This window comes from Rhipicephalus microplus, unplaced genomic scaffold (assembly GCF_043290135.1).
Source record: "Rhipicephalus microplus isolate Deutch F79 unplaced genomic scaffold, USDA_Rmic scaffold_23, whole genome shotgun sequence".
Classification (NCBI taxonomy): domain Eukaryota; kingdom Metazoa; phylum Arthropoda; class Arachnida; order Ixodida; family Ixodidae; genus Rhipicephalus; species Rhipicephalus microplus.
This window is the reverse complement of record NW_027464596.1, coordinates 9,945,152-9,966,227: the sequence shown is the minus strand read 5'-3', so window position 1 is coordinate 9,966,227 and position 21,076 is coordinate 9,945,152. Positions and strand designations below refer to the sequence as shown.

Below are 21,076 nucleotides of genomic sequence, written 5' to 3'. Positions count from 1 at the left end.
TGGACACCTTTCTAGCGAACCTGCTCGTGCTGCTTCATGCTGAGCTCATTCCCCAAGAAGGCTGTGTTATTATGACAAAGCAAAGAGTGCTTCCTCAACGTGTGATTTTGTGTGTTGGGTTTAACCTCGCCAAGTGACCCGGGCTAGGAAGGACACTGCACTGTACTGCTCCCTAATAATTACCTTATTTATGTTTTGTTGTGAAGTGCTAACGTTCAAAATGGTCACATGACTTTTGTAAAAACTTGGTATAAAAAAGGAAAAAAAAAAGATGTCGGAACCCACCACGACATTGGCCAGACGTGCTCTTCTGTAAATAAAGTTTGCGTTTTTTAAACCACAAATGTCGTCATCCGTTTGGAATATTGGTCTATCGCACGCAATGAGTATTGCCCCTGGATGTATGTATGTATGGAACAAATCTCCAACTTTTTGAACCAGTACAATTTTTGGGCAGTGAATTACCCCATACCATAAAAATTTTCTCAATCGAGAAAAACGGGGCATATCCAGGTTTTTATAAAAAAAACTATTGATGCATAAACTAAAATTTAGAGTTTCTGCCGAATAACAGCCTAGCTGAAACTCTCTTTTGAACGATAAAAAAGTAACTCTTACGTGCGGGAAGGAGGATGGGTTGGAATTATACTGAAGAAATAAATCGCGCATAACAATTCACAAAAATGTCGCATATATTAAGACAACAAACGGGCGAATACCAAGTCTAGGAAATGTTTTATGCGTTTGTGTGCCAAAATCACTATTCCGAGCTACACAAACTTGCTTTCTTCCCTTTTCCCTGAATAACATATCATTCGTTACTCGCACGAAATGCGTCAGGATACCGCACAGTGCAGTGGAAGGTCGATTCCGCACTGTTTTGCTAATACTGAACAGGTTTCTCTGCCGGCGGCCCGCTATATTCAATAACCTGCTGAGTTTTTAAAGAGCGGCACAGAAAAGTGGATCATCGGGGCAATGACGAAAACAAAAGTTGAAGGTGAGCACCTGTCGTTAACCCAGCCTCATTGGAGCTGCTGTGCGACCTAATCAATGAATTAACGTCATCTTACACGTAGTACTCGCTCACATCAACGAGGTCAACCGACAATGCGGTATAATCGCGACAAAATCGCCATGCTGGTCAAACCTCGGTGCCAGCTCAGCAGGTTCCGGCCCTCACAAGGGAACTCGGTATGCTACAAATGAATAGATACGTGCAGTTCACTTCCGCGTGCAAGTAAGTTGAAGTTACTGAAAAAAAAAAAAACAAGATTTCGAATTGAACTCGCAAAAATTATAAAAAAAAATGGCACCACGTGGATTCGAACCCATGCACTTCAAAACTACGGTGAACTCTCCGGAGCGACGTGTCAGACCACTCAGCTACGAAACCGCGCGGAGCAACACCTCGTGTTTTCTTTACGGACTACTTGCCTAGCCTTCACAGAGTTGCACCTGATGTATGAAACGGAGTATAGTGCTTGAAGTGGTCGTACCACAACGAGCCGCACTTGCCGTAGGCCTACGCGTACGAGGTTTGCCCTAATGCTGTTTTTCACTGGTAGATTCGGAGCAGGTTTTTTTGCTCCGTGGCGACGAAACCGCATTTCACTGGTAGATTCAGAGTGGATCCGCGCTTTTCACTGGTAGTTTCAGAGCAGCTCGCTCCGAGGCGGATTGCTCGCACTGCTCCGCCGACAAGTCGCAGATTCGGGCGGAAACACGACGAGCAGCATACGTCACTTCCGTCGTTGTACGTTGCTGAGTTTTGCAAAATGGCTGCGTTCGCTGCCTTGGCGGAACTTCTGTCTAGCGACGAAAGCACTTCAAGCAGCAGCTCGTCCAGCTCAGACGACGAAGACTTCGAGGAAAGACAAGCGCTATGCGAAGCCTTCTTTCGGGAAACTTTTTCGGAGTCCCACCGCGAACGTCCCAAAATTTTGGGGTTCATCGAGAACGTTGCGCGGCTGTACACAGACGAGCAGGTAAGCGCGGAGCTCCCTCTTTTCATAATACTACATGAACCTAATTTCATCTTTTTATCATTTCCTTCTCTGCAGTTCCGTCAAGACTTCAGGGTGTCGAGGCGTGTCGCGGAAACGTTGATCCGTGGTTTTGAAGGCTCGCGTCACTACCCATGCAGTGATCGTGGTGGGTCCCCCTCGAAAACCGCGGAAGAGCACATTCTGGTCTTTCTGTGGTAAGTCTGCACGCTGTTTTAAAAGTCATGCCTACCAGTGTGTATAATCTTAATGCTTTCAAGTGCTTCGGCGTAGAAGTACGTTTTTTCGTTGCGTGCGCAGAATTTTGACGGGGAGTCCAACCATTATAAATTTTTGTTCGTGTGTTTATGTGCGCGTGTGTAGAGAATATACACATGTGAAATTTAACAATTTCGGCGGCGTTAAATCTCCCTAGTAGCCTTCCCGTGGCTACGCCGCTTGTGCTTTTTGTCCTTGAAAGTTGCTAAGTGTGATGCAATGGAAACCAATGAAATATGACCGCTTGCAACTGCACAGCCAGAGAGAACAGTGTTAAGAGCTTCTACTTTTCTTACGGCTGCTAATTTTGATGCAAATATTTCATGCCTTTATTTCACAAAGCAGGCTTTACTTGATCACTTTCTTCCATAATGTGTGTTTGCTGTGTCAGGTTTGCTGCAAACAAGGCGTGCCTGAGGGACGTTGCTGGACGCTTTGGCATGGCAACTGCGACAGCATTTAGAGTCGTGGAGCGCACGCTCGAATATTTCCTTGATATAGCCGAAGAGGTAATATCATTTCCAGGAGATCTTGATCAGCTGTCAGCGGACTTCGAACAAGTAAGAATTTTAGGTATTTCACTGTTCCATGGCAAACACAACAAATGAGTTGTCTAATTGAAGCTTACTTTAGAGAATAGTCACATAATACATTGATTGTAGCAGGTTAAGCTGCCGTTGGGGCACAGGGGATGTGGTACTAAGTTGCGCTTGAAAGATGGGGTTATTGTCAAGCAGTCTCACTATCAAATGAGAAATGCTAGTGAAACATGTATTGTTCATTTACAGTGCACATAAAAGCAGGGTGTCTGCCAACGTGGAAAAGTCAGGGAATTTCAAAAAAACCAGGCCAGGTCATGAAAACTGACAGCAGTTCTGTGGGACCGTCACAAAAATAAGCATCGCCATTCATCAAAGCTTAAAAAGTCTCTCAGCTGCAACTACAGTGGGCTGCTGGAAGGTGTGTGAAAAAAAAAAAAGGACAGTGCATAACTCTTGCTTCTGAGTGTAAACGCGAAAGGGACCCATAGAACACAAAGTTTACTGACATTTCAGTACCTCATATGGGAGAGAGCCTTGTTTAAAAGTCATGAAAAAGGCACAGTGTACTTCAGTACGCCTAAATACGTGACGTAAGCAGAGAGAGTACATTGTCAGAAGCCTCCCATCACTCCTGTGCAGCGTATGTACAGTTGTCTGTATCTGGATTCGAGAGTTTTACAAGTCTATTTGGTGGTCTGTGATTCCGTGTGTTCAGGGAGGGCAGTCGAGGCCACGCCTCGTTTTGTGGTATCATATTTGTGTTGTTTAACTTTTACCAGTTTCACCGATGTACTGGTCACAATTATGTCAGCCTATGGCATAAACTAGACTAAGGAAATTTCTGCTCGGCAACTTGTCCTTCACATTGGCTAAAGCATTCTTTAACATCCATGTTGGTATATCCACTCTTTTGGTGCCTGTTGCTTCTACATATCACACGGCATATCTGACTCACGTCTGTAGATTTATGCATGTTTTGTCTATGCCACGATTTCGGCCCGGCTTGAAGGCCGTCTGGTTTTTCTAGGCTAGAACTGCTATCAGCTGAAGCTTGCTGGGCTACTCATGTCTTTTAATAATAATAATAATAATAATAATAATAATAATAATATTATTATTATTATTATTATTATTATTATTATTGGTGGTGCAACACCAAACGTCTTCAGCTACACACTTATGCTGGTAGCTCGTGTTTCAAGGGTAGAACTTGGGTAACTTCAGCTAAATTTTTCATTTCAGTTTTGTGAGATTGTGTAAATAAATCTGCAATTATTTTTCAGTGTCACGTCTACAGCAGAGTACGTAAATCAAGGTAACATGCGGACATTCATGATTCATCTATAGAATCAAGGAAACTGTTCCACCTTGACAAATTCATTCTCACCACCACATATTCAAATGTCAGCACTTTAAACGTTGACCCCAGCTTTCATTTCACTTCAAGTATGACAGCCCAGATAAATGCATGTGCTTGTCGTAAAAAAAAAAAACATTTTGCAGTATGGCTATGTTCTTGCAACGTTGTCGTTACTCGTTGTCAAGGCAAGATACATAGAATATGCGAGTAGTAGTTATTTACTTTTTTTGTTGAAAAGTATACTTTAGAGGTGTGCAAATTAGGCGGCGGCGCAAATCAATAGTAAATACATCAATCTAGGTCGAATCAGTTCTAATCTAATCTACATATAAATAGGTGAGTCAGTAAATACAGTAGTTCAGGTCGATCTAATTAAATCCAATCCACATCCTAACCGGCGTGGGCTACAGCCATTATAGTAAAATAGATTTTACTCCAGTGGCAGAACCGGCCAGGCTCCTGTGTTTTCATTTTACACGAATGCCACCAAATGGCACCACTTCTAAGTTTCTCAGCAGCTTTGACTGCGATGTCAAACGATCGCAGACACCTTCAAACTTCATCTGCGGTTACTCTTAACTTGTGTGTTTTCTTCCTGGTTCTTCGGAACATCAAACAGCTGACTTGCTCACTGCCTAGCTCAGGGGTTTTATTTTGGCCAGATTTACATGTTTTTTCACAATTGTCGCATGCCCTGAGAACATTTTGAGTGCGTCTGGTAATTATGTTTACCTTTATAGAGCGCCCGGTTTTTTTTTTCTACTCGGGTTTGTTTGCAGTGTACAGTGTTTTCCATGCAAACGTGGCAGTCATGGAATTTGCTTTGAATCATGATGGAAAACCTGGGAAATTCAAGGAATTTAGAAATATGAAAATGGTAGACACCCTGAAAGGGACCCCTGGCACTTAAAATTTCTAATGCCTTTTGCTGTGGTGTTCCGTACAATGATTCCATAGTTCTGGCATGTAAAAGACTTGTGTCACCTAAAGTTAACTCCGCTAAGACCAACAAAACTACTGCATCAAGTGTTAAGATTATTTACTTCAAGAAGTTCACTACAGGTGTGTTCTTTTTCTCTCACTGTCACAGGTGTCAGGAGTGCCCAACACGATCGGTTGCATTGACGGATCCTACATAAGCATCCGCTGCCCTGCAAAAAAAGTGCGTTCAACCTATGTGAACAGGCACAGTTATCCGTCACTGACACTGCAAGCTCTGTGTGATCACAAAAAGAAGTTTCTCGATGTGACTACTGGACACCCCAGCAAGATTCACGATTCGAGAATCTTCAGGACATCGAGGCTTTCTTCAAAGTTGCCGCATGTGTGCTGTTCTGGGAAGTACCACGTTCTCGGGGACGCTGCCTACCCGCTTCGAGATTACCTCATAACCCCATTCAGGAATTATGGTCACCTTGACGCGAGGCAGCGCGCCTTCAATTATCACTTTTCGGCAACGAGAGTGAAGATTGAGAATGCCTTTGGAGACCTCAAGGCCAGGTTCCGCCAGCTGCTGCACCTGGACTTTCTGTTTGTAGACAAAATGAACAAGTTCATTATAGCTTGTTGTGTTTTGCACAATATGTGCATTAATTGTGGTGATGTGGATGTGCCGCCGTACATCGATGATGAACATGCACCGTGGGAATGGGAGGCACAACCGGATGATGTTCCCCCCAACAATGGCCCGCTTGCATCAACTGAAGATGCACTGCGTCGCCAAGGCGAGGAGAAGCGTGAGCGCTTAATGCAAGCGATGCGCATTTGATTTAAAGTTAGGACTGCCTACGTGTACACAAAACAAGAAACGTTAAGGTGTTGTAAATTTTGTTTCGTGTTGTAGAGATTTCTAGCAGAAAATAACACTAAAAGACGGGACGAAGCAAGGACACAAACTACGGCGCTGACTAACAAGCAAATTCGTTTTATTCTTCTAATCCGCGTATATATACTTTACCACAATCTCAAGGAAACAAAAAAAAAATAGAATCATGATAAATGCATGCCCCTCATTTCTGAAGCGTATCATTTACAACGGCGGCGAAACATGCATCAGTTTCCCTTATATTTCCCTCTCTCTGAAGGAGTTACCTCTCCTGTCTTATTGAGCATTTCTTTCCTCCTGAGTCAGCCAACATTTGTGTGTGTCTTTTTTTTGCTTTTTCTCACCCTTCAGATTAGTGGTGGAGTGTATATACCTAGACTGGAAGAATAAGACACATTTGGCTGTTAGTCAGTGCCATGGTTGTGTCTCTGCCATGGTTGTGTCCCTGCTTTGTCCCATCCTTTAGCACTGTTTTCTACAGGAAACACTGTACTAACCAGCTAAAATGCATGCCGCACTGTGTTGTAGTGACTCATCTTGCTAGGGCGCAGCCTGATTTTTTTGTTTCTTAGCTTTGTGACACGTAGCAGCTTCCACATAGCGTGAGTCAACCCAAGATGTTTGCAGGAATCTGACTGGATCAGTGTAATTGTTTCCTATGCGAAGCCATCAGCATGCTTATTGCTGACTAGTGCTAACGCCGCAGCGTGTTGGTCGGTATGGCTACTGCAGCTGAAGATAGCTGGTGATATTGATAGTAACTGCACTCTTCGTGCTGGTGAGACACGAGAAAGTGACAAAGTCAACCGGCCAAACATAGCTGGGCTCCAGCTCTCGTCAGCCACCACAAACATTCTGAGAAACATGTAGTGACATTGGCATAAGTCCAAGCTAGTGCAGGCTACACTGAGGAGCATTTGTGTTAATGGAACAATGTCACCAAAATTACGAGCTTGAAATGTTTGTGTTGTTTGTCTTGCAGTTGGGGCACTATGCTTGTCAGTTAAACCTGTCGCTTCGAGGAATATTCGTAATGAACACCCATCCCGACTCATTGTTTCCCACGCATGGTGCCCAAATTCAAAAAGTGCGCTCTGAACGTCACAAAAGCCCGAGTCTACATAGTCTTATGACTCCTGAGATTGTTCGCTGTGTAATTTTTTGTGATTCCAGTAGTAGTTTTACAGTGATGCCAAAATTAGTCACAAGGAGCCATTCTTGCATTAATTACACAGTACATTGCAATATTTATGATCACAGTTTGGGGACTACCGGACACAATGCTCTTAATTAAAGCATTCAAGTCAAAACAAAAATTTGTCAGGGGTCCTTTAGGCATGGTGACTGCTGCTGTGAGAAATGGCTTCTTTGTCATGCAATTTGGTTATTGCTTGTGCATTAACATTTCATTTGCCTGATGAAAATTTGCATGGACAAATGTTCTGCATTTCTTAGTCTTTGTTCAGCTTTTCTTACCATCAAAACGGCGTGAAATTATAATGATCATTGCAACTTTGTCTTGTAAAAGGGCCCTGGAACCCTTATTTCACCTCAACAACAAACATTGTCAATCTGTTATCAATGCGCCTGCCAACGTGCACATGTGTACAATGCTTACAATAAACATGCTTTTCACATTTTATTCATTTTTCTTCAAGTTGAAAATTTCACGGAGAAGATTCATCTTTTCTTTGTGCATTTCTTCTCGTCGCTGTGTTTTAGCAAGTCGTCGCTCTTCCCTCTTGCTGTCTCTTTCAGCCTTTCGCTCTGCTCGCCGTTCATCTAACTCCTTCATTTTTTCAAAGAAGGTTTGCAGGTGGAGCTCGCGTGCTGAATTCGGGCGTTTTCTTTTTGAATCAGGAGTGTCGTCCTGCCCAACGGAGCTGGATGGAGAGTGTGACGTTGACGAGCTTGAACCAGCAAGTGGAACAGACTCGGTGGATGACTGTGGACATGTCTTTTTTGATACCACTCCACTTGCGTCGCGTACCACTTCTGGTTCCAAGCTGTCGTCCAGCCACTTGATTTTTTCAAGCTCGGCCTCGTAGGGGACTTCTTGTGGGGAACAGCCAGACGTATTATTTTTCCCAGCTGCCACATTTTTTCTTTTCAGTACGGTTTTGTACCGAGAGCAGCACTGCTCACCAGTTCTCATTACACCCAGTTTATTATTAATGTCTGTTGCAATTTTTTCAAACATGGCCTTTTTGTTGCGAAATTTTTTCAGAGGGCCAACTTGAGGGAAATATGAGGCGTAGAGGTCCAGCAGCAGCTTCGTCTCGCCACTCGTCCACTCACACCCTGCAGCTGAAATATGCATTATACACACATAAAATACATATAAACTGGCATTAATAGACTTTTTTGATACAGGGCACGAAGCTATATGCTCTCTGAGCCATAGAACACTTACTGTAAAGCATTAGTACTGTCACACTGTTTTGGCACAGCAAATATTGGGTGCTGTGGGGATCGCTTTGCATATCAGAACAGACAATCATGCAAATTCATAATATTACTATACATAACTTATTCACAGCATAATTTTCTTAGAGAGTAAATTTGAAAACACTGCATAATAAATATGGGGCCTCTTCGTGCAGCTGACTATTCGTTGAATTCAATTTTATTATTTAAGCACCCAATATTGAGAAGCGTGAGCAAGAAGCCATTAAATGGTTTTGCGTAATTCGTGGTTTTTTTGAGAGGGTTTGCAATCTGCTGGACCTATCTTCATCCTAATGCCACTAGCATGTTTGTGTATGCATGCTTACCACGTGCAGGAGTCCCTGGCTGACAAGCCCGACTTGGTGACGCACCAGTAGACGCTGCAGAATCTGTGTTTGATAATTGAAAAGCATTGTAGTATGTTAATATGTGTTAATTTTAAGCAGGTACACAATTTTCTTCAAGTAGTCCTTACACGTTGCTCGTCAAGGCATTGTCCTCTACATATATAGACGACTGTATACAAAACTAGTTCTACAGAGACACATGTAGACCAATTTACCATTTCCTAAAAATGCGCCCTGTGTATGTGACAAAGCGTCGGTGGCGTCACACTGTGTAGCACCTTCAAATAGAGAAAAAGAAAAGACATTTGCGGGTTAACACCAAAAGAGTAGAGGTCAAGAATCACCAAGAAAACGTTACTTCTCTAGTAAATTTTTCATGCATGTATTCATGCGCGAATACAGAGATCGCCATGCATTTTTATTAAAGGTAATACAGCAGCTTGGTGAGCGCTGCGAAAATTCCGGCGCTTGTGATATTCTAAATAGTAGGACTGTAAGGTGTTGGGTAAGCAACTGCTCTGATTAAAAAAAAAAGCCTGCTCACAACATGCCGTATTTTTGCGAGCGCCGATTGCGGCCGTTACCACGTGTACCCGCATGCTTTACAATTATCTGACCAGTCTTCATGCGGAGCTATCAAAGTTAGCATTCCGTGCAGAGTTTATTATCAGCGTCAAGTACGTCGCACTTACCGTTCAGATCGTTGCCGCTGTTTCTGAAAACGCCCAGCAACAGCCGACGCACAGCCGGTGTCAATTCCGCGTGCTCGTCCATACTTGCTACACAACTGCTGTTCGCGACTGCGTTAAAGTGTTCTACAAAGCTTTAACTGCGTGGTCGAAATGCGCGCCCTGCAGTGGCGGCCAAAGTTGCCAAGGAAACGAAGAGAGCGGAAAAATAAACTGTTTCCGGAACCGGTTTGCGTGACGTATGCATAATCAACTTCCGGGGCACCTCTCACGGAGCATTCTCGTGTTTCACTGGCAGAGGTGGCTTCGTGCGATCCGAGTGCTCGCTCCGGGATTTCGGCGGTCGCTCTGAATCTCCCAGTGAAAAACACCCTAACACTCGCGACCAGGCCCATTGGCCATCGTGAGAGTGCGCAGCATAGCCGCGAGGGACCTTTTCCCGACCGCCGTGTCAAAGCTCGCCATTGCCAGCTGCGATGTGCCCGCGGTTTTCCCCTTATTGTGAACGTCCGCGTGCGGGTGCCTTTGCTACCTGCGTCTCGGGAGCGGACGTTGTAATGTTGTTCGGGGTGCCGCCAGAGGCAATAAAGTGTTGTGTTTTTGCATTAGAACACTGTCTGTCTGCCGCGCCGCACTAAACGCCTTATTAGTTGAGCGCGCGCGGAGCGGTGCGCTACACGCGAGTAAACGGAGTACCGGCCCTGTGGCTCGCTAAGCGTGAACCCGCGGTGATCGTCCGCTGCAGTTAGGAGCGGGGTCACCATAAATGCAACGTCTACTGGTGCCTTTCAAGTGACAAAAACTGTTTTAAAGTGTTTCACACACAGCTCTAACAACGTACTTTCTACTCTAAGTCCAGCAGTTTTAGATGCATTTGGTTGTACGGTTCACATGAATAAAAGCCCAGCCCACATGTGCGGGTATGTGTTTTATGTCAAATATGCCGATTTTTGTGTCGTAACTTGCCAAAACGCTTTTAGTATACAGCAATTAGTAATAATATTTGATAAAGTTACCGATTATTTTTTTATATTTTTGTCGGGCAGGAAAAGGATATAGTGACTTCGCCCCCACCCCCTGAAGCGGAACCCTGCATCGTACACCTATAGATATAGCGTCCCACCGCCGCATAGCCGGTGCGGCGAGCATCAAACAGGCCAGATATTTTCGTCGCAGCATCACACCGCCGCATTGCAGCAGCCAATCAGAGCATGAGAGGTAAGACGTCACGATGACGTGCCACGAAGCAGGTGAACCAGCTAGTGGAGCTGCCATATTGCCGAATTTTTGTGCTGAGAAGATAGCTGCGAAGATAGCCATGAGTTTAGAAGGGGCCCGATTTTCGACTGAATTATTAATTTAACTTGTGCAGCAGGAGCCGGCACTGTGGAATCAGCCCTCGGCAACGTACCGAAATGCGGATGCACGCGCGGATGCCTGGCGACGAGTCGTCAGCACGCTAGGCCTTGCTTTGACGGATGGTATTTACATGTACTTCATTGTCAAATAATTTTTTTTCTTTTGGGCGCTTTTTTGTAGTGTGAACTGCACAAGCAGCTGAGCTTTTCACGTGAGATAAAGTTTAAAACACACAAGTTTTAGACCCACACGGTGCGAACCTTGAAACATGATCTACGGCAAATCTGGAAAGTTATGTTTACCGGTTTCAAATTAGCAAGTGACATTCCATCGGGTTACACTCCGTAGTGATAGGAAACGGAACGTAATGACAAATTTTGAGCGCCTATGACTTCTTTTCCTAAAGTAATGTACACCAGCCCTTATATTATGACCACATAGAAGTGTTGTGGCAAGCAAACGAGCCTGCGGCTCTCGAGCCGCTATGTAGCCTCGAGTAAAGGGGCCTCACAAGAAAGCCACTTTTTACGCTTCTAACGAAAAGTCTTGCAAACACGTTTCATGCATCGTCTAACAAAGCTGTTGCAGTCTTAACGTCAACCAAATTGTCTTAACATCAATCATCAGTTATGTACCTATAGTACGAAATTATTACGCAGTACACAGCTCGTGCAATGTTTGTGGCATTGAAGGTTAAACATGGCAACATTTTTCGACTGTGAACAATTGCCCACATAGCCCACTTTGTCATTACAAGCATTAAAATTGCAATTGTGTTGGCCGATTTGGTGCATAGTATTATGAGATATCTGAGTGGCAAATGTGGAAGCATTTATGGAACAATCAGTAAAAAGCGTAGAATGTCACATGTCATTTTGCCTTCAGAGTTCTTTTTTTTTTTTTTTGCTTCTCAGTTTGTGTCACCAATATTTCATTAAAAATGTTTGGAGAAATCGTGCATAATATGTTTCTGTTACCTTTTCCTTTCTAAAAAATGTAAAGCTTGTATATAATAGATGGCGCAATTTAAGGGACACCTTCTCTAGAAAACTACGAGAACTGAAGAAAAAGAGCGGAGCCGGGGCGGGGGAGGCAACCCCAAAATGAATACTTTCCTCCTCTTCTTGAAGGACGTCACCGAGCGACGTCCATAAGTCGAAGCTTTGTTTGTGGTTTGTAGCTAACGAAGCGTTGAAAGTAGCTGACAATTTAAATGTTTTACTTGGAGCAAAAACACCCGACACCCAAACTGCTCCCTTCGTTGTGGCTACAGTGTCACTGACACATACTAAAGAAAAAATGGACACAACATTGCACTGATTATCAGTTGAAGTTCATCAGTGAGGCTCATGTACTTAGAATTAGGTGCACTTCTTGTAAGCATTTTCATCTATTTCAATTAATTTGCCACTAAATTTTCAACTAGCAACAAGCTCCCCTCATATACCATTAATCTGCTATTTGCCATTCATTTGGAAATTGGTAGAATTTCACTTGTGGAATTGATTTCTTCATGTTTAGATTGTTATCACAGTTTGCAGCATAATAGCAATTAGGAAGGTGGTGCTTTCGGGCCTGCACACTAGAAGCGATTGAGAGAAATGGGGGAGGAGCGTTGGGCTAGGAAGGTTTTCAGCTACTTGTACATGAAGAATGTCGATACAAAATGAAGGAAGAGAACCAGAAAATTGACAGGTATATACTTAGAAAACAGCAAGGGCCACACAAAAAAGAACTATCGGTTAAGAAGAAGGCGAAAGAAACAGAGACTGACAAGTGGAGAATTAGCATGATTAAGAAGTTCGCACTAGAAATCTATCGAACTTTTAAGGGGAGACGCGGGTCGAAAAGTCGCGTTTTTTTTCCAAATTTCACCTTTTCTGTTTTTTGTTGCTTTATCATCTTTATACATTATATTTTGACATCTGAAAATATCACAGCGAAATAAGCATCAGAAGTCAGTGAAAAACGCGTCTGAGTGAGCGGCAGTGACGCGCGGCATCACGAAATTTACACAAAACGGGCTGCTGTTCGCGTGCTCGCGGGGCCGCGAAGAGAGCTGTCCGCCATATTGCGGCCGCTGGCTCGTGTAGAGTTGTCCTTACTCTCCACGATCCCGGTTCTTGAAGTCTCGTACGTTCACGAAAAATCTAAAAAAAAAGCAACAAAAACAGTCTTTTCCCGCCGTTTCAAACCGCGCGCCACTAACGCAGGGCCGCCATTGGCTGACAGCACCCGTGTTTTCTTGCCGTAGTTCGCTTCACTGTTTTCCGGAGTTATTTTTCGCTGTTTTCGTGCGATGGCAAGCCCGAAAAAGGCCGTTGCCGACCATCGGAAATACAGAAGTAAGAACAAGTTCAGAGGGAAGCGGCGGAGGACGTACAAGAAAGCCACCGCCAACGAAAATGTCCGCGACGGGCCAGCGGCCGGTAGGCCTAACATCGACCACGGCAACGTCGACCATGGCAACTGCGACGACGAGATCAACGCTGCAGTGAATTTTGTGAGTGCATCGCAGAAAAAGATCGCGTTATTCGAAAACGACGTCAGGCCGAATGCCGATCGTGCCGAAAGCGTAGTGCTGTGCGAGTTGGGTGCATTGACGGCCGTCGTCGCAGGCGCGGCATGCCCCGTTTGTCACGAGAGTAAACTCGCAGTTCGGGCACCGAATAAAAAGCGGAAAGGCCTTTCGGCGTTTCTGGAGCTACACTGCGAGAATGCGGAGTGCTCGGAGAGCATCCTTTCGTCCGCGTACTCGTCGAAGCGGGTCGCGTCAGATGGCGGCCGCGGTGCAAGCAGAAGCTACGACAGCGGGAGTTCGCGTGACGCCTTTGCCGTGAACCTGAAAGTGGTGCTTGCAGCGCGTGCCGTCGGTATCGGGCATGAGCAACTTTCACGATTTTGTGCAGTAGTTGGATTGCCAAACCCTATGCACCATAAGACCTTCCATGCTATCGGCAAAAAGATTCACAGTGCGGCAGTGAAGGCTGTCTGTGAAAACATGCAAAGGGCACGCAGCGTCACCAAAGAGGTGGCTGGTAACAGTGACGTGCCAGTCATGTTTGACGGCACATGGCAAAAAAGAGGCCACAAAAGCCACAATGGTGTGGGAACTGTAGTGTCCTTGGACACTGGTTTGTGCCTGGACTATGAAGTGCTTTCCAACTTCTGCCTGGCGTGCAGTTTGCATAACGACATGGGAGGCGATGAAGAAACATGGCAGGCGTTTCATCATCCCGTTTGTGAGAAGAATTGCGACTGTTCTTCGCATGCCATGGAGGCCGAAGCTGCAGTGCGCATTTGGCAGAGGACTGTGGACTATGAGACACCCCTGCGGTTCACCATCTTCCTAAGCGATGGAGACAGCAAGGCCTACAACGGGGTCTGTGATGCCAACGTGTACCCTGACACTCCAATTGAAAAAGAGGAGTGCACCAACCACGTGGCGAAACGTCTGGGCACCGGCCTGCGGAAGCTGCCAACGCCACTTCCACGAGGGGAGAAGCTGAAGGAGACCACCATCCAGAAGCTTCAAACTTACTTTCAGGTGGCCATTGTGAACAATCGGGGAAATGTCCACAAGATGTACACTGCCATATGGGCCTCATGTTTGCACTCGTGCTCAACAGACGGTGCTGGAAGTCACAAGTTCTGTCCTGCAGGCCCAGACTCGTGGTGCAAGCACCGACGTGCTGAGGCGCAGGGCCAGCCTGCACCGTGCCACACCCCCCTCCTGACCAAGGCCCAGGGTTTGGCAGTCCTCCCAATCTACAAGCGTCTCACAGATGCGAAGCTGCTTGCCCGGTGCCTCCACGGCAAGACACAGAACGCGGCCGAGTCCCTGAACAGCAAAATATGGCTGCTGTGTCCAAAGACCCGGTTTGCTTCCCGGACTGCTGTGGAAACAGCCACAGCCATTGCAGTCCTGTGGTTCAACCGGGGCCACGCGAGCTTTGAAAAGGTGCTGGAAGAGCTTGGGGTGCTTCCTTCGGAGGCCCTGGTTACCCTCAGCGACCGCCGAGACAGCATGCGCATGCACAAGATGAATGTGCGTCAAACCGCTGAGGCGAGGGCACACCGTCGCAGTGCAGCCAAGAGGGCCCGGGTGGAGGAGTCCTGCCGCACCAGCCGGGAAGGGAAAACCTACGGTGCTGGAGAGTTTTAGACAACTGATATTCCCTCTGGACATGTGTGTATGTGTTCAGCACAAGTTTCGTGCTACTGCGTTTTTCATTTTTGTAAATACAGACTTTCAAACTTTCAAACGCGTTTTTCTCATTTCGCAATTTTGGCCAATTTGCATTTTTTGCGGGAAGTGTTTCGGGCACTTAGAATGGTCATACGACGACGAAATTTGGCACACACATTGAGGAGAGTGCGTAGGGTGCCGATATCTACTTGAATCAGCACAACCTATCAGCTGTAAATATCTATTAATAAATTTAATGGTGGTCGAGTGGAAAAAAAAGGGTAGTTTGCTACACAGATGTTTTTTTCATAGTTTCAAAGTTGGAGCACAATTTCTAGCTAGATATCGGCACTCTATGGCTAATAGGGAGCAAAAGGAGCCATTGAACAACTCTCTGCATGAACATTTAGTATGCGCGAAAGTTCCCGGAAAACTTATCAAGTTTCACCATTACTTGAAACACAACTCCCAAACTATTGCACTTATGTAAAAACTGATTACAGATTTGGAATCAGGAGGAAAAACTGCATCAGTGGTCCAATTTCTGAAGCTCTAAGTTGAATAACAAAAAAAAAGTGCTTTCGAGGAGCGTCTCCCCTTAAGCAGAAAATTGTCAAGGAAAGGATCTATGATAGTACTCGGAACAGTTCTCTACTGTTTGAGGCCAAGACAGGAGTATTGCGAACCAAGACATATCAGGCTAAATAGAAAGGGGTAGACATGGTATGCAGTGCATGCTACGAAGAGGAGAAAACTGCCAAAAACTTGATAATGTTCTGTAAAGGGCTTCAACCTATATTCAGGATGATGGCGCAGAGTTTTTCAAAGCACTGGGGTTTAGAGATAGGGAGGGCAAAATAGACTTAAAGCGGGTAGAATTGACTAGAAGGAGGTTATCTGATTGGTGGCTAAAGTCAAGGCACGAGTGAAAATTAAGCCATTCACTGCAAAGCACCAGTCCTATACTTCACTACTTAAAAGAAAAAAAAAGATTTAACTGGTTGTTCCTTCACTAAGTATTACGGCTAGGTGGTGTTAGCTGCCGCCCAACCTAAAGGGTAGAGCCACATCAATTCATCCATCCACTACGACGGAGCATGCCAGCATAGAGATGAGTGGCAAAACTTGAGCCGTTGCCCCCCCCCCCCCCTGTGAAAGCAGAAAAGGTCTGTGTTTCAGCAACGCCACCAATGATGACTGCTACTGCTGCTAGTAGTCATCATAATTATTTATTTCAAATCAAACAAAGGAATAAGTACATAGTAAGAATATAAAGGAGGTGCTATAGTCATCGACTGAAATGGGACCTTCTGCGCTTGTAAGGTGGCTATTGTACATGTTGCCCCCACTGTTCAATGTTGTAGCTAAGATGGGAATGAACAAAAGCATAATAAAGTGATATGAGAGTAGAGTAGAAATGCAGTTGAGCTTTGTTGAGAGTGTGTACACTGTAGGCCATTTTTTTTTTTCATGTTGGAGACATGTAGATGTCTCCAACATGAAAAAAAATCATGCAATTGTCATGCAAATCATGCATGACAAGTAAACTCATGCAATTATGAAATCCTACAAGTAATTATGTCTAAAGCCAGGGAGATGATAATCGGGGATGAGACAACCCCCACTTGAAATTAAGCATCTGAATATCTTCTCCGCTGACAAAGGCACTGTTCTTGTACTTGCTTAGAAAATGTGTAGGTGTTTGCTAATAACAACAGCATGGGCATACAAGTGCACATGCCCTGACAAATCCCTTACTATACTTCAATAAAAGACTGTCCAAGCATCGTTAGAACAAGAAATGCATAGGTACTGCTGCAATTATTGTAACTTGGGTGTCACTGTGAAAGCTAAAAGCCCACAAACTAAAAGTCTCTGCGCAAGCACACTTAAATCTGTATAACTTTAATAAGATTGTGCTTGTTTGCACAAACATCACACCACCTTACTTTTTTTTTTAAAGACCCCTCAAGAGGGCTTCACATCCAGCTCTAGAATTTTTCTGGCTAGCGCCATTGGGCGCAAGTCAAAGAGTCAGCGCTCGGACGAAGGCACAAAGTGCCTCAATTTCTTGGAGATGGCTTATGCTAGCATAGTCAAGCAAGCCACGAATGCTGCTGTGGATGCATTCCGGGCAAACAATGGGGGATTCGTGCACAGCCTTTTTCTGGGGCTGTGTTTATAGATTGGGAGGGCAGCCCTTCAGAGGATCTCAGCAAAACCACTGCATTTTTCAACTCAAATGCAGAAACGAAGATCTAAAGGTCTGCGTATGCTCGAGTATGCTGCCTGCATCTCCTCTGAAAAGACACATCCTCATCTACCCTCTCGGGCTCTTCCTCCTCACCGGAAGAGTTCTTGGGCAGAGGCCACTCCATGTGTGAGACTTGTCCACTGACCTTGTGCAGTGCGCTAGTGACTAACTTGCACATCTTGGGCTATGCCTTCACCGAGTGTATTGTATAGTTCCTTTACCCTTTCTCGTAGGCGGGGCACAAAGACAGCAGGGCACCGTACTGGCAGAAGCTGTTGAGTGTTGGCTGAAGCTGGGCTATAAAGGCCAGACTTTTGTAGAAATTTCTATTTCATTATCTCTCTGATGCAAATATCTGGCCCCACTATCTCTAGGATGCAATAACTTCTCTTCAAATACCCAAGTGAATTTCATAAAGAACCAACCCCAGAAATTCTGGAAGTATCTATTGAAACTAGAGGATCGAGCAACTAAAATAGAAATTAATGGCTCAGTAGTAACAAATTAAGGGAATTATAGCAATAATGTTTATTAATTATTTTCAATCTGTATTTAACCGTTAACCCATCATAAGCACACCTTCGACTGAGCTTTAGGTAGTTATGCCAGAGATTACGATTACAGAGTCCAAAGTTTTGAACTTGCTCTAAAAAATCGACAACAAGAAAGCGATCGGTCTCGATAACCTATCCAATACATATCCAAGACGATATGCAGAGCAATTAATGCTATTCTTGCACATCATATTTACTGAATCGCTTAGCAAAGCAAACTTATCCACGGACTGGTTACACACATAGGTAACCCCCGTTCACAAAGACAGAAAAAAACACACTTATAGATAAATACCCGTCGATGACATTAACAAGTTGCTGCTGTAAAATACTCCAACACATAATTAATAAACAAATCATGATAGACTAACACAACTTTTAAGAAATAACTAAAACTTCGCTTCAGCAATCACAGATGGGTCACTAATTCACACTATATTCATTGATTTCTCAAAAGCATATGACCGCGCGGTACATTTTGAGTTACCGTGAAATTCCGAGCAAGCACCCCCCTTCCTAGTTTTTTGGAATTCGAATTTGCCGCCCACTTCCGAACAAGCGCCCCCTATCAAAACTGACGCACTTGCTCCGTCTCTAGACATTGCTGGATCTAGCCATAGCCGTTAGGCTTGGCGTGTATTGAGGTGTGTTAACGTAACCAGTCTGTATTTGTTCAGTGTTCCTCATGGTCGACTTTGCTACACGATGTCATCGATGCGTTTTTACACTGTTGCGAAGAAAATTGAAGTGGTTTAGTGGCATCACGAAGGTGGAAGAAATGCACACCAACCTCGCAGCACTTCATCGATCGCAGGAGGATTCGCCAGTGGGACGGCAAATATGTAGCCTTGCTGCAACAAAAATTCGGCAAGTCGAAGTCACGACGCAAGCTGAGCAACTGTGCTACTGTACTGAGCGAAGAAGTACTTCGTAGCTTCGTAGCTTCGGACCATTATATTGCCAGTTAGAAGAAGCATTTTCGCATCTCCATGCGACAGGCAACGAATGAAAGCCAGCAGACGCCGTATGACTACGCAGAAGCAGCGCATGCCTTTCGGTTGTCCGTGAACGAGCTGCGATTGATGGCCAACTACACGCCTTTTAATGTGGCCAACATGGACCAGACAATGGTCCACATGGACTGCCCGGCATCTCGAACAAACAACATCATCGGGGAAAGTTCTGTCCGGATCGCCAATACTGGATGTGCAAGGCAAGGATTCACAGTCACACTCGCTGCCTGCCCCTCAGGCCACAAACTTTCGGCCTTTGTTATTTTCAAGGGGCCGAGCAGGAACATTCCAAGAAAAGCTTTCACAAAAATCCGTGTACCAGGTGGGTTTCTATTTTTTTTTTCCTTGTTAGTGGGGGGGGTTGCGAGATCATGATATAGTATTATTTTTTTCTTATACTCTCCGACTGCTACAAACAAACGCTTACCCGAGCCCTGCGGCACTGCACACAATGTACCCTGAACGGTTTCCAAGCCCGGACTGCCCCCTGTGAGGTGGTTATGCGGACTTCGAGCATGTACTGTGGGGCTGCGCCTCTGCCGGTCCCCCTTTCACCCAAGAGGAAATGAAGCGACTCATTAAGGCCCAGGACCACACCTCTCAAATCCTGGCCGTCCAGAGGGCCCGCGCGAGGGCCGTCAGGTTTAACCTGATGGTCCCCGAGTGGGCCTAGCCAGGTGACGCTGAGTTTACTCGCGTCTATTGTGGACCGAATAAAGTTGTTTCACTCACTCACTCACTCTTATAGTGAACGTCCATGTGACAGCATCGAAGAACAGGTGGATGACATCTGAAAAACTCCAGGAGTGGGTGTCACGGGTGTGGGGTCCAAACAGCGGTAACGTTAGGCGGTTGTTGGTATTAGACCAAGCTCCTATTCACAAAAACGCAGGCAGGAAAGAATGCTGTGGAGGTGCGAGATACAGACATTGCATACATGCCGGATGAATGCACAAGCCTACTGCAGCCAGCCGTCATGTACTAGAACCGGTCTTTCAAAGCCAGCCTTCGAAAGAGCTGGGAGGAATTTATGCGCATAGCAGAAAGAAATTCGAAAGGAAACCTAAGGAAACCGTCGCGTCAGGATATATTGAATTTTGTGGCCGCAGCGTGGGACGCTGTACCAGAGGCGACCATTATTCAGAGTTTAAAAGGGTGCGGAATATCGAACGCACTAGATGGATTGCAGGAGAACCTTCTACATGGCTGGTTGTCCAGCGTTGGGGATATTCGTCCAGAACATCCCGAGGAACTGCAGGCTGAATGCTACAGCCTGTTGTTTGACACCAACTCTGACGGGTCCTTTGATGGATTTGAAAGCGAACAAACAATCATCAAAAATTTCCCTATAGAGCTTTTGTTCACTCTGTATATCACTGTAAGAAGCTTTTATCATTGTTTAGAAAAAAAACGGCCGCCATCTAGAACTTTGCAGCACTTCCGTGCAAGCGCCCCCTCCCCTTTACCGCGGGTCATTATTACCACCTCCGGGAAGGGGGCGGGGGGAGGGGGGGGGCTTGTTTGGAATTTTACAGTAATTGAAAAACTTAGGTATATCGGCATTGCACCAGAATTATTAGCCTGGATTGCTGCCTATCTGGGCAATCGCACACAATATGCCACAATTAATACTACTAACTCTGATTTATTTGAAGTATACTTGACAGTGCTAGGACCACTATAGTTCCTTATTTATATCAATGACTTAAATCGTGTTGATGAAGGCATGAAAGTGCCTTTATCTGCTGATGATCTGATTATGTACACCTGTGTGCGTGGTGTTGACGATCAGATGCTTCTAAATGTGTCTCTAAATAAAATTATTGAATGATGTGCAACCTGGGGTACAAAAGTAAACGTCAACAAAACAAAGTGCATGACGGCTAGCCATAAGAGATTACCTCGTACATTCACTTATACAATGGCGGGCTCTTATATCACGCGAACAGACTCATGAACTATTTAAGTATAATGATCACAAGCAACTTAAAGTAGATTGTTCATATTGAAAACACATGCGCAAAAGCATTCAAAACACTCTGGGTTTCTGTGCAGAAAGCTAGCTGTGACTCCTGCATCTGCCAAGTTAACAGACTATAAAACTATATATATATATATATATATCTATATATATATATATGTGTGTATGTATGTATGTATGTATGTATGTATATACACACGAGCGAGGTGACACAAAAACACGGGTTATTATTCGAGAAGCGTAAGCCGCAA

The 21,076-nt window shown here is 44.9% G+C and overlaps 2 protein-coding genes across 5 annotated transcripts in view; one reads left to right on the top strand and one right to left on the bottom strand.

Annotated features, from left to right (window-relative positions):
* The first annotated feature begins 1,552 nt into the window (after positions 1-1,552).
* Positions 1,553-7,633, top strand: LOC119161020 (putative nuclease HARBI1). Of its 2 annotated transcripts, XM_037413339.2 has the most exons (4): positions 1,553-1,988; positions 2,064-2,203; positions 2,656-2,824; positions 5,257-7,633. In XM_037413339.2, the coding sequence occupies exons 1-4, from the start codon at positions 1,779-1,781 to the stop codon at positions 5,932-5,934; spliced, it is 1,197 nt and encodes a 398-aa protein (XP_037269236.1). In that variant the 5' UTR covers positions 1,553-1,778; the 3' UTR covers positions 5,935-7,633. The 2 variants fall into 2 exon arrangements, with proteins under 2 accessions (XP_037269236.1, XP_037269235.1); XM_037413338.2 differs by having other exon boundaries at positions 1,553-2,203.
* Positions 7,618-21,076, bottom strand: part of LOC119161022 (uncharacterized) — a 68,228-nt gene continuing 54,769 nt past the window's right edge. Inside the window, exons 1-4 of one of the 3 annotated variants that reach the window (XM_075884065.1) lie at positions 9,479-12,904; positions 9,002-9,064; positions 8,766-8,828; positions 7,618-8,298 (exon numbers count right to left, since the gene is read on the bottom strand). In XM_075884065.1, the coding sequence (XP_075740180.1) occupies positions 7,631-8,298; positions 8,766-8,828; positions 9,002-9,064; positions 9,479-9,560 (876 nt within the window). In that variant the 5' untranslated portion in view covers positions 9,561-12,904 and the 3' untranslated portion in view covers positions 7,618-7,630. Of the gene's footprint in view, positions 8,299-8,765; positions 8,829-9,001; positions 9,065-9,478; positions 12,905-21,076 lie in introns of those variants that run through there. The other 2 variants (XM_075884063.1, XM_075884064.1) reach the window with 2 other exon arrangements.

Coding starts and splice junctions, on each gene's coding strand:
- LOC119161020 (XM_037413338.2), top strand. CDS start 1,779: ATGGCTGCGTTCGCTGCCTTGGCGGAACTTCTGTCTAGCGACGAAAGC. Junction 2,204..2,655: donor CACATTCTGGTCTTTCTGTG/GTAAGTCTGCAC, acceptor TTGCTGTGTCAG/GTTTGCTGCAAACAAGGCGT. Junction 2,825..5,256: donor TGTCAGCGGACTTCGAACAA/GTAAGAATTTTA, acceptor TCACTGTCACAG/GTGTCAGGAGTGCCCAACAC.